This window comes from Bos javanicus, chromosome 14, assembly GCF_032452875.1.
Source record: "Bos javanicus breed banteng chromosome 14, ARS-OSU_banteng_1.0, whole genome shotgun sequence".
In the NCBI taxonomy this organism is placed as follows: Eukaryota; Metazoa; Chordata; class Mammalia; order Artiodactyla; family Bovidae; genus Bos; species Bos javanicus.
The window spans coordinates 21,661,442-21,680,066 of record NC_083881.1 but is presented as its reverse complement, the minus strand read 5'-3'; the positions used below and the strand labels follow the sequence as shown (position 1 = coordinate 21,680,066).

At 41.6% G+C, this 18,625-nt stretch overlaps 1 protein-coding gene across 2 annotated transcripts in view; it reads left to right on the top strand.

The window, feature by feature from the left end:
* The window catches only part of RB1CC1 (RB1 inducible coiled-coil 1), a 39,956-nt gene extending 29,717 nt beyond the window's left edge, over positions 1-10,239 (top strand). For both annotated transcript variants that reach the window (XM_061438741.1, XM_061438742.1), the window contains 9 exons: positions 689-854; positions 1,405-1,513; positions 1,595-1,823; positions 2,385-2,439; positions 3,306-3,353; positions 4,526-4,584; positions 6,147-6,283; positions 8,054-8,124; positions 8,842-10,239. In XM_061438741.1, the coding sequence (XP_061294725.1) occupies positions 689-854; positions 1,405-1,513; positions 1,595-1,823; positions 2,385-2,439; positions 3,306-3,353; positions 4,526-4,584; positions 6,147-6,283; positions 8,054-8,124; positions 8,842-8,919 (952 nt within the window). In that variant the 3' untranslated portion in view covers positions 8,920-10,239. The remainder of the gene's footprint in view (positions 1-688; positions 855-1,404; positions 1,514-1,594; positions 1,824-2,384; positions 2,440-3,305; positions 3,354-4,525; positions 4,585-6,146; positions 6,284-8,053; positions 8,125-8,841) is intronic.
* The last annotated feature ends 8,386 nt before the right edge of the window (positions 10,240-18,625 follow it).

Sequence of the window (18,625 nt, the reverse complement as noted above, 5' to 3'; positions counted from 1 at the left end):
ATCTACTTCTTGACAAGCATTCGGATGTAGAGGATTGTGAGGTTGAAAGCAGATAAAATAAGCAGCAGCCTGGGCTTGTGCTTTCTCGTTGACCTCGCCTCTCAGCCCCTCAGCACCCCTTGGAGGTGAGCAGGTTCTGAGAGAAGTGAACCTGAATTTAGGCGTATGTCAGTTTGCTGTGTACACATTTACGTTTCACTTTAGTTTAAGGTTACCTATTCATTAGCTAACAAAATGAACCAAAGCCTGTTTAAAAAATGAAAGCTCTTCAACAGATGTGTTCTGCAGGTGTATTTTTAATTCAACTCTCAGTCCTGTGTCTGGCAGTTACAGGAAAGGTAAAACTAGAATTTGAAGCTGAGCTCTTGAAGTATATTGATTTTTATATTGACAGTGTTGCCTTTTGCTGTAGAAACTGATTATCCTGAATATCGGATTATAACCACTCAACCCCACTGCTGGGAGGATGTGGTCTGTATTAGGCTTTTCCCTGGCACTTGTTTCTCTTTTGCTGGTGGATAAAAAGCGAGAGTTGACATAGAAAGATCTTTTAACACCAGTTAACTACTGTTAGGTTAAAGGAAGATGTTTAGCATTTCTGGTGTCATCTAATTATGATATTTGGTATACTTGTGATTATATCTGTAATACTGGGGGGAAAATGTAATACTGTATTTAATTTTTAAAGTCATGCCATGGAATCTGCCAGAGAAGATTCTTCAAGCCTAGTTGCTGAACTTCAAGAAAAGCTCCAGGAAGAAAAAGCTAAGTTTCTAGAACAACTTGAAGAGCAGGAGAAAAGGAAGAATGAGGAGATGCAGAATGTTCGAACATCTTTGATCGCTGAGCAGCAGGTGTGTGGGTTCCCGGACTGAGAAGGTTAACAAGTGTGTCTGTGTAGCTGAGGTTTTTGCTGTTTTAAGTGTGACTTTTCCTACATTGATCCTGGTAGTATTTGCTATGTATCTTCATATTTAAAAGCATGTTCTTTTAAACAGTCATTATTTCACATGAGTACTTCAAAAAGAAAACAGTCCTAGTTTAGAAATGAAGAAATGTAAATTCTGTTCCTGACTTCCTAGCTTCCTCCCTGATCTTGTCAAAATCATTTAATGTCTTCACATCACATTAATTTTTGCAAATGAAAGTGTTGATACTACTACATGGGTAACATTTGAGTTTCTTTTCTCTAAGCTGTGAAATTTTCTTCTAATTTATGTGCTGTTAATTCTTATCCATGTGATGAGCTGGCATTTTTATTTAAAAGTAAATGTCACCTTGTGTATGATACTTTTCTTCTCCATGTTGAGACGTACCACCAGAAATAGATGCAGTGTGTTTTTTGTGTCTGCCACTGCGCTGTGTGTACAGATCATGTGAGTGGTTCTTGTTCTGTTGTTCCAGACCAATTTTAACACTGTTTTAACGAGAGAGAAAATGAGGAAAGAAAACATAATCAATGATCTCAGTGATAAGCTCAAGAGCACAATGCAGCAGCAGGAGCGGGACAAAGGTGAGCGGGCCTCAGGAGTGCGGCACCTTTGGCTCTGACCGATGCGCGCCATGGCTAACTCTGTCCCAACCCCGGCTGCAGATTTGATCGAGTCTCTGTCTGAGGACCGCGCGCGTCTGCTGGAGGAGAAGAAGCGACTGGAGGAGGAAGTCAGCCGGCTGCGGGGCGGCGCCTTCGTGCCCTCCCCGGGCGTGGCTGCAGCCCCGGAGTTGTATGGGGCCTGTGCACCCGAGCCCCCGGTGGAGGCCCTGGACACCTTTGCCGAGGGGAGGCCAGACTCAGCCATGGAGACCAGCACGATGTCTGTCCAGTGAGTGCTCCATCCTCCTGTTCAGAATGGCCAGCCAGCACTGAGGGTGGGAGGGCTGGGCAGCCCCGGTGGTGACCGCAGCCCACGGACCTGAGAGCTGGACCCGGTGGATTGTTTATAGCACAGTGAGTGTTAACATCACTGGTTATCTGTGGGAGCCCATATGGGCGTGTTTCATGAGGTGCCTTGGTGTCCCTGCAGCGTCCACGGGTAGCCAGGAAGGGCTGCTGGACTGGTGTCTGCAGGGGTTCCAGGGTTGAGCCCATGGCCTCGGGGAGCAGGGGTTACCAGAGGCTCAGGTGTGTTCATGGGGCTGAGGCCGTGGTAGATGGAGTGGTCACTTACACATAAAATCTGAAATGAAAGTCATACAGGTAGAAGTGGAGAGGAAGAGCGTGGTTTCCCCAGGACTGTGGGCGCAGGGAGGAGGTAGTCATGTGAGGTGAGGGGGGTGTGGATTAGCGGTGCACAGTACACGTGTCTCAGACCACCTCATTGTGCATTCTAAGTATGTTACAGTTTTATTTGTCAATATGGCTAAAGTAAGTCATTTTCTCTTAGAGAAAACGTCCACGTGCTCTCTGAAGAAAGACAGCGGATAATGCTGTTGGAACGAGTAAGTGCATTTTGTCTGTGTTGAAGCATAGTGGGTAAAGGCCTTCACTCTGGATCGCAGTGAAGCAACCTTACATGATAACAGGATTTGTTGTGTTTATATATTAGATCTTTTTAATGGTTATTTTGTGGTTATTTTTGAGAAGCTCTGTCATCTCTGATCCTAGTGGCTGGTAACAGTTCAGGATTCAGCAACAAAGTTTAAGTGTGAATTCTGCATACTAATTTTCAAAAATTAAGTATTTTCCAAAATGGGGCAAAAATAGAATATGTGAATAATGAAGAAAAATTAGGTTTTTTATAGGGATTGATTGAGGTGAAGAGAAAAAAAAATGGCAATAGGGGTTCCTTCTTAATTGCAGACTTGCCTTTCTTTGTTCATAGAGCACTTTTCATTGCTTAGGCTTTGAAGATTTTTACAGTCTCTTTTGCTCTCCACAAGATAACTGCTGAGGATTCGGAGTCTGAACTGTACAGACATGTACTCTCGCTGCTCGGGTCTCCCCTGTGCTATTGTTAGTGAAGGGTCATCACGTCTGCTTGCCTGTGTGTAGTAACGGTGGGTCCCACCTCCTGGGCCACACCTCCTAACACAGCCTCTGGGGACAGATCTCGATAGTTAGTGTGTATTTGCAAGTCCTCAAGGGCTTCTAATGCAGATTAAGCTTTGAGAACACCTGACTTAAGGAAGTATACCTAAAAATTATTCCAATTGTCTTTTATGCCAGTAAATAAAACAGTTGGAGAGATTCCCTAGAAAAGAATGTCCCCAAGATCTTTTTATACTAGAGATCAGCGTTAGTCCATTATGTTTGGATTTGAGTATTTATGAGCATAAACCATCATCTCTTTTTCTCTTCTCTGCAGACACTACAGTTGAAAGAAGAAGAGAACAAGCGGTTAAATCAGAGACTGGTAAGGTTTCTCGCCCAGTTGATCTTGACATTTAAACTGTTTGGGTCACATTTCATTAAGAAGATCAGAAAGTTGTGTGGTTTATTAATTCATGCCTGGTAGGTTTTGTTGACTAATCAGTTTTACAAGTCAGCCTTACGTGCTTTCATAAACCAGTTGCTTCATTTTTCATACTCTAATGATTACGATTTATGAGGAAGTGGGAGCAGTTTTGAGGCCTGTGTTGAAAACCTTAAGGCACTGATTAGAGTGGAGTTATTTTAAAGTAAAGTGTCTTGTAAGGAGGCATCCAGTTTCTTGCATGTGCCTATCTTAACTCGAGCAGCAAAACTTCCACGTTATTTCCACAACTTGCAAACTGTCAGTCCTGAACTTATGACCACAGCAGCTCTAAGGCTATTTGCTGTTTGTAAGTGAAGCACATCCTTTCAGGAAGACATGGAGAAGTTGCTGCCACAGCGGCTCCCCATGTGCTCTGGGCTGCCTCCCTGGGGGAGGACGCTCTGCTTGGAGGGCATTGTCACCGTGCACTGTGCTCCCAGAGCAGTCGGCAGTGCATAGGACACTGTAGGTGCTGTTAAGTGTTTAAGACGGAAAGCCATTTATCTGTCCTTGGTTTGTGTGACTAGAGTTGGGCCACTCTGCTTGGGAGAGTTAGGTATCCCTGCCATCCTTTCTGGCCCCCAGACCTTGGGACCCACATCCCCTGTATCAAGTAACAGTGTGAGAAGTGGGCTGAAGCCTGACTGAGACTGGTTAGCCCCGCCCTCTCCCACCTGGATGCTTGCAGGGGAGGATGGTCGGCAGCCCTTCCTGGGCTGCTGGTCGCTCAGAATCGTGGGCTGTAAACTCTTACTGAAATCATCAGCTCCTTCCTTCTGATATTTGTTAGGGTTAAGTGTCTGTTTATTGATAAAATAATTCTATATCCAGTTTTTAATCCAGCCAAATTTGATTAAGAATAGCATAAGTAGAAGTGTAGATAAATTTGTACACTGAGAGTAACTGTTAAAGGAAAGGCATTACGTTAATGAAGCGTGGGAGTTTGGGCCCTGAAAGCTGGGATGCAGACGTGACCACACATCATAGTGGAAGAAGTGTCTGCAGTCAGGCCTAGAAAGTGCCCGGAGAGAGCACTTGACTCATATAACCTTTGAACTGTTCTCTTCCAGATGTCTCAGAGCATGTCTTCCGTATCCTCGAGGCATTCTGAGAAAATAGCCATTAGAGAGTAAGTATTGTTTTTGTTTTTTATGATTTTTTTCTGTGAAAAAAAATTGCCAAATTGAATAGTACTGAATTGTTCATGAAAATGTGTTTCAGTGACTGTAGCCCTTCAACCTCAGTTTTAGTCAGCAGAGTGTTATACATTCATTCATAATTAATATTTTTTTAATTGAAAAGCAAGGTTTTTCTGTGTTATTTTGGGGATGTTGTTGTGCCCAGTCATGTCCAACACTTCTTGATCCTTTGGACTGTAGTCCACCAGGCTCCTCTGTCCATGGGCTTTCCCAAGACAAGAATATTGGATTCCATCTCCAGGGGATCATCCCCACCCAGGGATCAAACCTGGGTCTCCTGTGTCTCCTACATTGGGATTTGAGGACATTGGGATCGTATTGGAAGTCCTTCCTGTCCTAGCTTTAATTGTCACTTACATTGCATTCCTGAAGCCTCTTCAGTTGCTGCCACCTCTTTTAAATCCCTTTTACCACCTTCATCTTTTTCATTTTAGATGGGAAACTCTTGATTTTTTAAGTTGCGGTGTTTCTTCTTCTGCTTATTTCTCAGACTTTGTTTTATTGATATGCTACACATCAATAATGCACTGCTTATCAGCATTGACTTAAAAAATAAACAAGACTTTCTCTGTAATGGATCTATCAACCAAGTGTCTGGGTTACTGACATTAAACCGAGTAATTTGAAAGGGCTGGGTGTATCTGTCTTTCCCTACCAGCTGTATGTCAAGTCAAATCAACTTACAGTCTTTCAAAAATGAGAGAGATGAGCTTAACACAAAAACCATCTCCGAGAAGCCCACCTTCCCTTTTGAGGCGTTGTCTTCTGATGTTTGTCCAGAACGTATCTGGTCCTATTCTTTTAGGCAGGCAGTTAATTGTGAGATAAACAGTTAATGAAGGAGAGACTGTTATCTTTGTAGAGTTTCCCTAGTGATGTTAATGATTTATCAGGTTCAGGACCACTATTGTCTGAGATCCAGATTAACTTTGAACTGGTATTGCGAAGACAATTCTGAAGGACCCTGAGGAGACAGACAGAAGCCATCTGAAACCTCAGGCCGTCACACCTGGTTTCCTTGCCTCTCCTTCCAGACTGAGGGGACTCTCCTCAGAGCCTGGAGCAGCACTGCTGGACAAGTTGCGCTTCCCTCCTTACGTGACTGTGCATTTGCTCCCTCTATTTGTGTGCGTTGTTGTAAAATGGTGGGTTTGGATGAGTACCTTCTTCCTATAACTAGGTGAACTTGGGTATTTTTTTTCCTCCTCACCCAAGCTGTGTGTGTGTGTGTGTGAGAGTGTGTGTGTGTGGGTGGGTGTGTGGCTGTTTTCTTAACCAGTAGATTATGTTGGTCTCTGACAGTTGCTCGTGTTACCCTTTGAACATATGTGTATGTCCAGCACTCCTGTGAGCAGCTGTGTGAGCAGTCATGTAGCTGAGACATCTGCTGTTGCATTGATAGCTGAACTGGTTGGGCCCTGCAGAGTCCTCGAGCAGAGCGTTGAGGGGGAGATGGTGGCTTCTCAGGTGACTGAAGCTTTCCTCTGCTCAGTTTCCAGGTGGGTGACCTGGTGCTCATCATCCTGGACGAGCGCCACGACAACTATGTGCTCTTCACGGTGAGCCCCACCCTGTACTTCCTGCACGCGGAGTCCCTGCCCGCCCTGGACCTCAGGCCGGGAGAGGGCGGTAAGTGTCACACTGAGACATAAACCCGGTGTGTGCTTGTCTAACTGTGTCCGAGTTACACAGGCAAGAGAGAGCTCTGCTTCCATCTGCTTTTTTGTTTGTTTGTTTGTATTCGGTCTGCATTATCCAGATTATTTTTCTGGGTTCTGTTGACAGTTCAGCCTGAGTGCAGCTAACGCAGTCGGGTCAGTTATCTCATGCCCTGGCGACAGCAGGATTGTACTGTTAAAATGCTCATACCTATGTAAGCTTGAATATAACGTGCTCATTGGTTTATAAGGGCACTTTGCTTGTTTTGGCGACAATAAATTCTTTTAAATTATAAAATGTCTCTTCTGTGCAATATATCATTCTGTGTTTCTACCTTTTTCGTTATTGTCAGTACTTTCATTTTCTTTTCAAAGCAATGAGCTTTGTTAAAATATACCAAGTTGCGGTTAGTATCTGGTACATCGTCTGGTATAATGTACAATTATCTGGTACATTGGCCTTTAAAAGAACTCAAAAAGAACATAATAGACACCCTGAAATACTTTGCCTGAATAGAAAGACTGTATCTATTTGGTTTGATGTTCCTGTTTGGCCTGGAGAATTCCATGGACTGTATAGTTCGTGGGGTCACAAAGAGTCAGACAGGACTGAGCAACTTTCACTTCACTTCCCTTCCCTTCCTGTTTGGAGCGGTCAGATGTCAGTTCTCTAACTTGGCCACTGCCTCTGTGCCTGTTGTTGGTGGGTTATATAGAGTGTAACCACAGAAAGTGAGACAAGGCAGTTGCAGTTTAGTTTACTAGTTTTATACGTGGAAAACCGTGAACTTAAGTTTTTTATTTCTTTCTTTTTTTTTTTTTTTTTGTGGTTTTTTGACCAGGGTATTATGGCCTTGACCAGGGGTACTTGTCACTCCTTGGACTTTAGTGTCAGACCAGGGGTCCCCAGCCTCTGGGATCTAATGCCTGTTGATCTGAGGTGGAGCTGGTACAGTAATAATAGAAATAAAGTGCACAGTAAATGTAACGTGCTTGAATCATCCGAAACCATCTGCACCGCTGTCTGTGGAAAAATTGTCTTCCAGTAAACCAGTCCCTGTGTCTGTGTTTGTTTCTGATGGTTTATTCAGGAGATCTGTTAATTTACGTCTTGCCAAGTAATGTTTATAGAATAAAATCAGTTTTATCTTCTCTTGGGAATTTCAGAGGTTTTACTCTAAACAGATAAATTATTGGTCAAATATTTTTGGAATCAACTTTTTTAATGACAACTTCTGATGAATTTTAAGAGAATGAGCTTGCATCTCTCAGCTTGTGACATGAGTTTTTTCATCCTGTTTCCTTCCACATTTTTTTCCTTCCCTTCACAAAAGTAGTCCCTTCAGATGTTCTTTCATTCTTAGGTATTTATTTTGCACTGACTGTTTGTGTTGTGGTGCCAGAAATAAAAATGCAGTGCTTTGCTTTGAAGCTAGAAAATCAGTTTTCTTTTCAGCAGCAGAACAGGTCATGTGTCTGCACTTACAGTAGGTGGCACTGCTGAGCTGCTTAGAATACCTGGATTTATTTGTTCCTGGTTTGTACTCAGATTGTTTGCTTCTGATTTACTTACCATCTGCACTTAAAGGAAAATGAATCCAGTTTTGTTTTATAAGTCATTTTGCATTTCTGTGATTTCACTTGGGAGAAGGTCCTTAGTCTGTTTTAATTCTGGCAGTTTGGTTTTCATGAGTAATTATAATAGTACTTTCAAAAAGAAATTAATGATTTGATTCCATAGCTTCAGGTGCGTCTCGAAGACCGTGGGTCCTTGGGAAAGTGATGGAAAAGGAGTACTGCCAGGCCAAAAAGGTAAGCTTCATGGTGGGATGCAGACCCTGGAGTTGAAAGAAGGTTCTCTGGCTGTGTCATGTAGAAGTCAGGAGCAGTGCTAGTCCTGGCCTTTTAGTTCACTTGAGTCAGGCCTTGAATTTCGTGAATGTGAGTTTGCACCAGCAGTTTTATGAATATTTGTGTTACTTGCCTTCTGAAAATAGAGCTAGATTACCAACAAACGGTCAACCTGTACAGGAAAACTACAGCAAGTTACTGTTCTGTGTTGAGTTGCTGGTGCTTCTTGTGCAGTAAAGGAACTGGTGATGAATCTGTCTGCCGGCAGAGCTGATGCGTCTTGACTCTCAGTGCCCCTCACTGAGGAGAGACAAGTGAAGTGTTGCTGGCTCAGCATGCGCCTGACTGTGATGTGGGCAGTGTCGGTGCTGTGGGCTCAGTGACCTCCAGTGAGCAGCTTCCCGACCCTCCTCTGTGCCCCGTGTACCAGCAGGGCTCGAGCCGGGTGGTGCTGGAGTTCTCTTTGATGCTCATAGTAATAACATACGGCTCACTTGGCACCGTATCTTTATCAGTGATCACTGACTCTTGCCTCAGTATTAGTGGCTGAGTCTCCACTCATATGGGGAGGAGGCAGGTGTCCTCTAATAAAGACCTCCCCAGTAATTGAGCTTTGAGTAGTGTGATGGGATGGAACTTAGGCACTTTGGTTTAATCACCCTTTTCTTTCTGTCTTAGGCACAAAACAGATTTAAAGTTCCTTTGGGAACAAAGTTTTACAGAGTGAAAGCTGTGTCATGGAATAAGAAAGTATAATTTGCGGAAGAAATTGAGAACTTCTGTGACGTTTTCCTGGTTTGTCCAACAGTGCTCTTTCATCACTCCAAAAACAGCAGGCCATCTTTTTATATAAAAGTCAACAGGACAATGTACTTCATTGGTGTATATCATTTACTTTTTACCTGGCTACACTTTAGGAACAATAAATTCATCAAAACTCTGAGCTGAATTAAAATGGTTTTGTTTTTTTCTACCCAAGTAACTCTAGAAATGGGGACCAAACTAGTTCATTATCTCAAAGGGCATACCCTGTGCATTGTGGCCTACGATTAGCCATGCTAATTGCCTGTTACATATACATTAGCTTGAACTTAGATAGTCCGTGTTAGTTACTGTACCAGCATTTGTCTTTTTGTGAAGCCAATATCAGAAGACTTGCACTCTTTAACACATTCTTTATAAAATGTATACATTCTTCAGAACTATTTAAAGAGGAGTGTTCCTGCATGCAGATAATCATGGTTTTGTTTGCCTCTGTAGATTACTAAAGCAAATTGTTTCATTTATTTTTTTAAATGCCCTTTGATGTTTCAAAACAAAAAGGAACTCTAATTCAATTGACTGACTTTAAGATCAGGCATATCTACAGTCTTGAGAAGCACTTTGAGCAGATGGTCGCCTGGGTTTTCCAAGGAGGTGTGTGCTGGGGGTGGTCTCCAAGTGGCACACAGCCCCTCCCAACACTTTTGTACTCTGTTTAGAAGAATCATATCGACGAGGTCGTAATTCATGGTTCAGTTTCAGAAAAAGCATAGTCATTGTACATTAACCATTTAGAGGTCATTTAAATAACAAAATGTTGTATTGTAAAAGACATGTAGAATTTTAAAACAATAAAGATTTGAACCTGTAAATGTGTGTGCCTTTTAAAGATGGAAACATTTTTAATATATTTGAGTGACTGCTGGGAAGTGTGAAAAACTTGTTCTGTATCATATCGAAGAGAAACATGTTTATTACAAAAATGTTCTTTAACTGTATGCTATGTAACAGGGTCAAACAGCCTTCTGTAGAGTAGAATTGTGTAAACCCGGTCTTCAGATAAATGCCGCGAACAGAGGCATCTAAGTGAGCTGCCTGAGTGGATTGGGACTTGTTTCAGGTTTGTTGCTAGAGAACAATAATAAAATGGCTTTTTTTTTTTTTTTCCAGAAAGTATTTAATTTCTTCATAAAAATAAGTTAAATATTTTTTTAAATATGTATATCTAATAGTACAGAAAATGGAATAAACACCATAGTGTATAGAAAACTGAATTTGACAACATATTAATGAATAAATGGACAAATGATTTCACGTTTCTCTTCAGTCTTTCCATTGCATCCTCACGCAGACAGCATCACCAGCAAAGAGCTCTCTGTAAGGGTGGGTCTGCCGAGCAAGGTGTTCTTGGGTCTGAGTGAATCTGCCCGGTGGGCTTTTTTGACTTCAAATTTCAGAGTCATGCTGTGGAATGCGGGCTGAACCTGATCTCTCCTGAGTGGCACTCTTTAATGTCAACTTTTGTTGCTTATCATTTTTCTTACATCCTATTCTTTATCCATGCTATCAGCGGTTACCTATGCCTTCATAAAGCAAACAAAAAGAAAGTATGGTTTTCTTAGTTACAAAGAAGAGAAATGAAGCCTGGTTGGGTTTCCACCCTCTTTGGGTGGGTGAGGCCAGCCATGACATCAGAGTGCCCAAGCTTCTGTCCCAGGTCTGACTTTATCTGGGCAAGCTGCATAAACTCTGAACCTGCCTCAGAGGGTTATTTTAGAAAATTAAGTGGTGAAAATGATAAATGTAAAGGGCTTTGAACAATTTCACATAAACAGACTAAGTACTTATATATGTTAGCTATTATAAAGATTTCTTCTTTGTCTAATCAGAACCTGCAAATTCACTATTCAAACTTGAATAGAAATGTAGCTTTATTGTAAGAATGAAAGTTTAAGTCACATAGATGCCAGTATATTTCAAGCACATAAGAATTATGTGGATGGTTTTATTTTTGCAAAGGTACCTGGATATACTAAGACCAGAATGAGCAAAAATTACACAAATCTTATTTTTATTAAAAATCATCATGGTGTAAAACATGCACATGCTTTCAAAAAAAAATTAATATGCCCTTAAAGTGAAAAAAGTGAAAGTCGCTTACTCATGTCTGACTGACTGTGACACCATGGACTGTGTAGCCTGCTAGGCAAGTCCTCTGTCCATGGGATTTCTTAGCCACGAATACTGGAGTGGGTTGCTGTTCCCTTCTCCAGGAGATCCTCCTGACCTAGGGATCGAACCTGGATCTCCCACATTCCAGATTGATTCTTTACTGTCTGAGACACTAGGGAAGCCCTTAAACCCCTGTCCTGTTTCCCAGCTTTGCCAGGTAGAGGTAATTTTGCTTGTTTGGCCACTTTGATGTGCTAAGCTATATGACTAAATTGGTATTTCTGGATAAAGCATTTTTATAATGTCAGTTTACTTTCTCATATGAAAGGAAGATGTAGTTACTTTACAAGAACCTTTTCTGCTGTCATTCCTGTGTAGTACATTACTTTTTAGTTGGTTAGCATTTACGTTATCATGACTTCTTTTTAAGTAGCCATTCTAAGTGGGTGTTTTATGTGCTTGTGGGGAATTTCTGTGTTTTTGTTGAAGAAATACCAGTTCAAGCACTCTTGTCCATTTTTTTTTGTTTGTTTTCTTTTTATTATTGTAAGAGTTCTTCATATATACTGGATTCTACATTTAGATGATTTATAAATATTTTCTCCCATTTGGTAGGTCATCTTGTCAGTTTCTTGAAAATCTCCTTTGATGCACAGCTAGAATGGCTCTGAAACCTGTTCTCACTTTGAGACTTTTGAGCTCTGGAGAAAGTGGAACCCACCACCACCACCACCCCTTACAGAGCCTGAGTTGCCTGTATCTCTGTTGAACTGTTCCTGCAAAGGAACTGCTTCTCTATTTCATCTCTCTTTCAGGGCACAACTGAAGGAAATCAGTGGACACTTGCAAACTTTTCTTGGAAAGCTTTCCTAGCCAAAAACGTGCTTGTTAGTTTTGCCAGTTACCTTGCTGCTAAAAGACGTCAGTCAGCATCTTTCCATCTTCTGTTCCAGTAGCAGTTTTTCTTTTCCAGCCTTCTCAGGCACTTCCCTGTTCTCCCAGCCTCGTCAGGCAGCAGTGCCAAGTGCTCTGCCCCTCACTCTGGCTGCTGGTTGCTGTGTCAAGTATTTGGTGACCGCTCACCCAGAACAGTGGCTTATGATAACATTGATTTGCTTCACGTGGGTGTGCTCATCTGTCAGCTCACCTTGGGTTGGGAGCTCCATGACATTGCTCAGGCCCTCCAGGTGCTTTACTTCCTTATATGTCCTGTCAGAGTACCCTTGTTTCTGAGCAGTGGCCACAGAATTCCTAAAAGTGGCAGGGGGCGGGCAGCAGAGTCAGAGGCTTAGAAGACTTCACATCACTTCTACCAGTCTTTTGGTCACCCTGAGTCACTGAGCCAATCAACACAGAAGTAGCTGCATAGATATAATATCCATGTATGTTTATAGATATTTGATATATATATATGTGTGTGTGTGTGTGTGCGTGCACAGCTACTCCTGTGCTTCAAGTTGGGCCAATGACATATATAAATGACCCAGAGGGATGGTACGGGGAGGAAGGTGGGAGGGGGGTTCAGGATGGGGAGAACGTGTACACCCGTGGTGGATTCATGTTGATGTATGGCAAAATCAATACAATATTGTAATTAACCTCCAATTAAATAAATTTAATAAAAGTATTTTTATATACACTCTTTAAAGCGCCACATGTATGCTTTAAAAACAAGTATGAATATATATGTAAGTAAGTGTATGTATACTTAAGTATAAAATAAGTACATATGTAACTAAGTATAAATTCAAAGTATATACTTATATATTTATATACTTCAAAATTAGTATAGCATATAACTATTTTGTAATATGCAAAATATATATACTACAAAAATAAGTTTGTATGTAAATATATGTCCACATACATTAATAATAGTCACTCAGTCATGTCCAACTCTTTGTGAATCATTGGCCTAACAGTTGCTCTGTCCTTGAGATTTTCCAGGCAAGAATACTGGACTGGATTGCCATTTCCTTCTCCAGGAGGTTTTTCTGACCCAGGGATTGAACACAAATCTGTGGTTCCTGCATTGTAAGCAGATTCGTTACCTGCTGAAACATCGGGAAGCCCAAAATGTGTGTGTGTATGTGTGTAGCTACTCCTGTGCTTCAAGTTGTGTGTGTGTGTGTGTGCGCTTCAAGTTGCAAGCAGATTCGTTACATGCTGAGCCATCGGGAAGTGTGTGTGTGTGTGTGTGTGTGTGTGTGTGTGTGTGTGTAGCTACTCCTGTGCTTCAAGTTTGTGTGTGTGTGTGTGTAGCTACTCCTGTGCTTCAAGTTTGTGTGTGTGTATGTGTGTGTAGCTACTCCTGTGCTTCAAGGTGTGTGTGTGTGTGTGTGTGTAGCTACTCCTGTGCTTCAAGTTGCAAGCAGATTCGTTGCCTGCTGAGCCATCAGGAAGTTATGTGTGTGTGTGTGTAGCTACTCCTGTGCTTCAAGTTGGCTCAGTGACTTGGAGATATATATATATTTTTTCTCTATGCATGTATTTTACATACATACAATCTTTAAAGCATCACATGTATTTTTGAAGTTAGGACTGAAGTAGCTATTGGCCATTAATGTTTAGGTGTAAATATCCTTGATTTTTTTTAAAGCACATGATTTTAAAATCTAATTTTCATAAATGTACCCTTTTACTTACTATTAATAACTGGGAAGCAGTTTAAACTGTTACTAATGTCCATTAATTGACAGCTTTTATGTTAGCCATCCTCTTAGAATATAAACCAGCCATCTTTGGCCAATTTGTGAGAACACTTTACACAGTTTACAGTGTTCATGGGTAAAATGGAAATTCAAATGGTTCCTGGCGTATCACTGGTGAGACACGCTATCAGCTAGAAGCTATGTGGTTTATAGACTTCTTAGGTGCTTCTGACGCCAGGGAGGTTGAGCCCCACCTGTTTGTGTCTCACTTTAAAATAGGTGAGGCTTCATAGCAGCATCACTTCCAGTGTTGGCGGAAACAAACCTCCATATGACATGTACATATACACATATACACAACCAGTCCTCTCTAATGTACCCAGATCTCCCACATTGTAGGCAGATGCTTTACCGTCTGAGCCACCAGGGAAGTCCTAGGGTTTTCACCATCACTAGGGTTTAAGGCAGTTTAGGAAGTGTCAGTACTTTGGGGAACTCCAGTAAAGCGTCTGCCTGCAATGCAGGAGACCCGGGTTCGATCCCTGGATTGGGAAGATCCCCTAGAGAAGGAAATGGCAACCCACTCCAGTACTCTTGCCTAGAAAATTCCATGGATGGAGGAGCGTGGTGGGCTACAGTCCATGGAGTCACAAAGAGTCAGACTGAGCGACTTCACTTCACTTTGACAAATGTCAAGTGTTGCTTCAGAGGGGTCTCTGCAGTGTTGTGGACCCTAATGGTACAGATGCTTCTCTGATGGTCTGATTCCAAACCCATATTGTAATGCTTTTTTCTCAGGCTAGTTTAGAAATGCCCCCAACTAACTCCTGTACTGGCCATAGTGGATAATTAATTTGGCTGTCATTTGTAATCTCTTTGGAATTCTGTTTGGCCAGTAGGTGTCTCCTTAACCAGCCCAGGCATCTTCCATGAGTTTGGTTTCCTAAAGAATGAGTTCTTAAAGTGAACTCTTATGGAACTGGAAAGCCTAATCTCACAAGCTTATGTGATGCCTGAGTTTTCCGCAATTTCAGTCAAAATTTTAAGCTCCAGGCTTCTCTCTTCTTCCTCACTGTTTGGGAAGTATGGAGATGTCACCGCCTATGTATTAATAGGTATCACTTTTAAAACAAGTTGTACATCGTCTATCTAAACCAGTCAATCCTAAAGGAAATCAAACCTGAATATTCATTGGAAGGACTCATCTGAAGCTGAAGCTCTGATACTTTGGCCACTTGATGCGACGAGCCGACTCATTGGAAAAGACGCTGACGCTGGGAAAGATTGAAGGCAGGAGGAGAAGAGGGTGACAGAGGATGAGACGATTGGATGGTATTACTGACTCAATGGACATGAGTTTGAGCAAACTCTGGGAGATGGTGAAGGACAGGGAAGCCTGTCATGCTGCAGCCCATGTGGTTGCAAAGAGTAAGATACAACTTAGCGATGACAACTCATGGTCAGCAAAAGTGCATACTTTCCCCTTTATTTTCATGCCACCGTACACTTAATTAGATCCTTTTTTAAATAATAACATTTTCATGAATATCCCTCAGATTTAGCTTGTAACCTTGAGGAGTACATGGGAACATGGAAGAGCAATGAGCCATTGTCTTCTGTGACACTCAAAATCTTACCAGACAGATGGTTCTTTTTGTTACCAATTAGAACAAAAAGCAATTGTGCATAATTTAAAAATACTTTGAGATGCCTTATAAATAAGTATCATCATGTAATAAGTAAGAACATTAGAGGTCACCTTCTAACTGTAGTACCTGATATTCCACAAAGCATTTCTGCATTGACGCATTATAACACAAGACACCACGCACTCCTTGTAACAGCAGAAGGCTTTCAAACTTACAAAGTTTTGATTTCTTGAAAAACTAACAGGCCGTTTACTGTCATCAGTGATCAGAGTATTAGCTGAGATAGCTGAGACTTCACAACATGAATGAAATGATAATTCCTAGTGAGTAGAGTGGGAATTCCCATGTGGTGCCAAGCAGGAAATGTGAGACGCATGTTCAATCCCTGGGTCAGGAAGGTCCCCTGGAGGAGGAAATGGCAGCTCAGTCCAGTATTCTTGCCTGGGCAATCCCACGATCAGAGGAGCCTGGTGGGCTACAGTCCATGGGGTTGCAGAGTCGCACACTACTGAGCACACCCACAAGGAGCAGACTTGTGGATATAACAAAGGTCGAAAAAGCTTCTCAACTTTCAAGCATAAATGCCGCCGCCTTATTGAACTATCACTTTCCTTCTGTTTAATACAGGTGTGTCAGTGCTGCTCTGTTTTCTAAATAACTTCTCACAAAGCTTTTTCCTAAGGGAAGTCCCTGGTGGTCCAGTGGTTAGGACTCCACGCTTTCACTGCCAAGAATGTGGGTTCAATCCTTGGCTGGGGAACTAAAATCTTGAAAGCCTCGAGGTATGGCAAAAAAAAAAAAAAAAATCCATAGTCACGGTTCTTCCATGTTCATAAATAAAGGCACAGAGCAGATGTGGTTCTGGTATAAAGCAAAACCCATGCTGATTTGTAGTGGCAGAGTATACAGATGGGCCTTGATTTACAATGGTTCAACTTTTGGACTCCCCTGTGATTCAGTAAAAGCCACATTTTGAATCCTGGATTTTGATCTGTGTAAGAGACAGTGCAGGCAGACCATGTGTGAACGTAGGGATTGTCAGGCAAGGAGTGTGTTCACTGTTGCCTGCTTAGTGAGCCTCTTCTAACAGGAAGAACTGTCCTGCTACAGGGAGTCTCAATTAAACACAGGGAGAGGAGGGAAAAAGAAATCCGTCATTTCTCCATTAAAGCTGCACATACTGCTGAACCTACTCTGGAACTTGGCACATTCTGAGATGGACTTGGACATTTTCACGAGATATGAAGTGTGAGTGACCCAGAACTTGTAGAAAATTGAACTTGATAAACTAGTTCCACTGGGTGCACCAGAGAAACTGAGCATCATGCAATTTTTTTTTTTAATTTTCATCTTACAAAGTGCATGGAATTTTATTTCTTACAAATATTTCACAAAATATATATGTCACAATCAAAATACATACAAATATTTCTTGTAGCTACTGTTGCCATTCACAAGCAAGAGCTTAAAGTGTGCTTTTCTCATTAAAAGATAATTTGCAAACAGAGATAGCGTGACTGTCTATAACACTGTATTAAATGCCAGGATTAAAGATAAACTGATGTAGTGATATTTTTACTCATAAAAAAACAGGAAAAGTTTAAATCCCAGGTTATAGCACTAGCTGTTTTCTCTCTGAGGTTTCAAGACATTTTTACAGCATTTCTAGTGAAACGGTTAGTCTGGCATGTCTGACTCTGCAACCCCATGGACTGTAGCCCACCAGGCCCTTCTGTCCATGGGATTCTCCAGGCTAGAATACTGGAGTGGGTTGCCATTTCCTTCTCCAGGGGATCTTCCCAACCCAGGGATGGAACCCAGGTCTCCTGCATTGCAGGCAGATTTCTTTAACGTCTGATCCACCACTATCAGGAATATAGAAAATGAATTATGAATAATGCAAAATACAAGTTCCACAGGCATTTGTGTAATTTCATTTTGCTTTCTGGATATTGGGTTAAGGGACATATTAAACTTTATATTGTTAATTTTTTTTTTCTGTTAGAAAAAGTAGACGTAATAAAATTCATAATAAAAAATGCCTGCCAGTGCCTGGCCTGGAGCTCACTGCCACCTTTGTCCTTATAAAGAGATGGAAAGTAAGTTGGGGAAAAGAATCCAAAGAATTCTACCAAAGCAAAAGCATTCACGTCTTCTCCTAAAAATAGCATCTTGGGAAATGCCTGTCTCTGGCCTCACAAATTCAGTCCTGGTTTCTGCTCACAGGATAAAGTGGAAAAGAAACAGAGCCCAGAAATAGACGCACATGTATACAGTCACCTGATTTACAACAAAGGCGCCGTTGCTGCTCAGTGCGGAAAGGACGGTCTTCTTTTTTAGGCTGTTGGTTTCGTATTGGATTGCAGCTGATTAACAGTGTTGCGATGTTTCAGGTGCACAGCAAAGGGACTCAGCCACACACACACACACACGCATCCATTCTCTCCCAAACGCCCCTCCCATCCGGGTGGCCACACAACACTGAGCAGAGTTCCCCGTGCTGTACAGTAGGTCTTTATTGGTTATTCAGTTTAAATACAGCAGTGTGTACATATCCACCCCAAACTCCCTAACTATCCCAGGTCACTGTAAGTTCCTTCTTACAGTTGTGCGTGGTCTTCTTAACAAAAGATCCTGCATGGAAAATAGATGCATCATGGCCTTGACTGCAGATGATGCACAAAATCTATTTGAAGCATAAAAAACATATTTGAAATGGATCATAAATGTAAAAGGCAAAACAATAAAACTTTTAGGAAAAACACTATAGAAAAATATCTTATCTCCTCTGGGGAAGGACTGAAAAAAACCAATTAAAAGACTGAGACATTGGATTTCATTGAAACTAAGAACTACTGTTCATGAAAAAACAAACAAACAAAACTCTTAATTAGAGTAAAAAGGCAAGTCATAGACTGGGAGAAGGTATTTACAATACCTACATCCAACAAAAGACTCATATCTAGATTATATAAAGAACTACAGAGCAATTAAAAAAAAAAACTGATGTAAAAGTTAACAAAAGACTAGATGGGATCATCACAAGAGGATAACCAGTGGCCAATAAGTGACTAAAAAAGTGCTTAAATTATTAACTATCAGGAAAATGCAAGCCAAAACCACAATGAAGTGCCACTGCACACCCAGTCCACTGGCTTAAATTCAAAAGACTAAGAAGTGTTTACAAAGAAGTGAGACAATTGGAACTCATACCCTGGCTCAGATCAT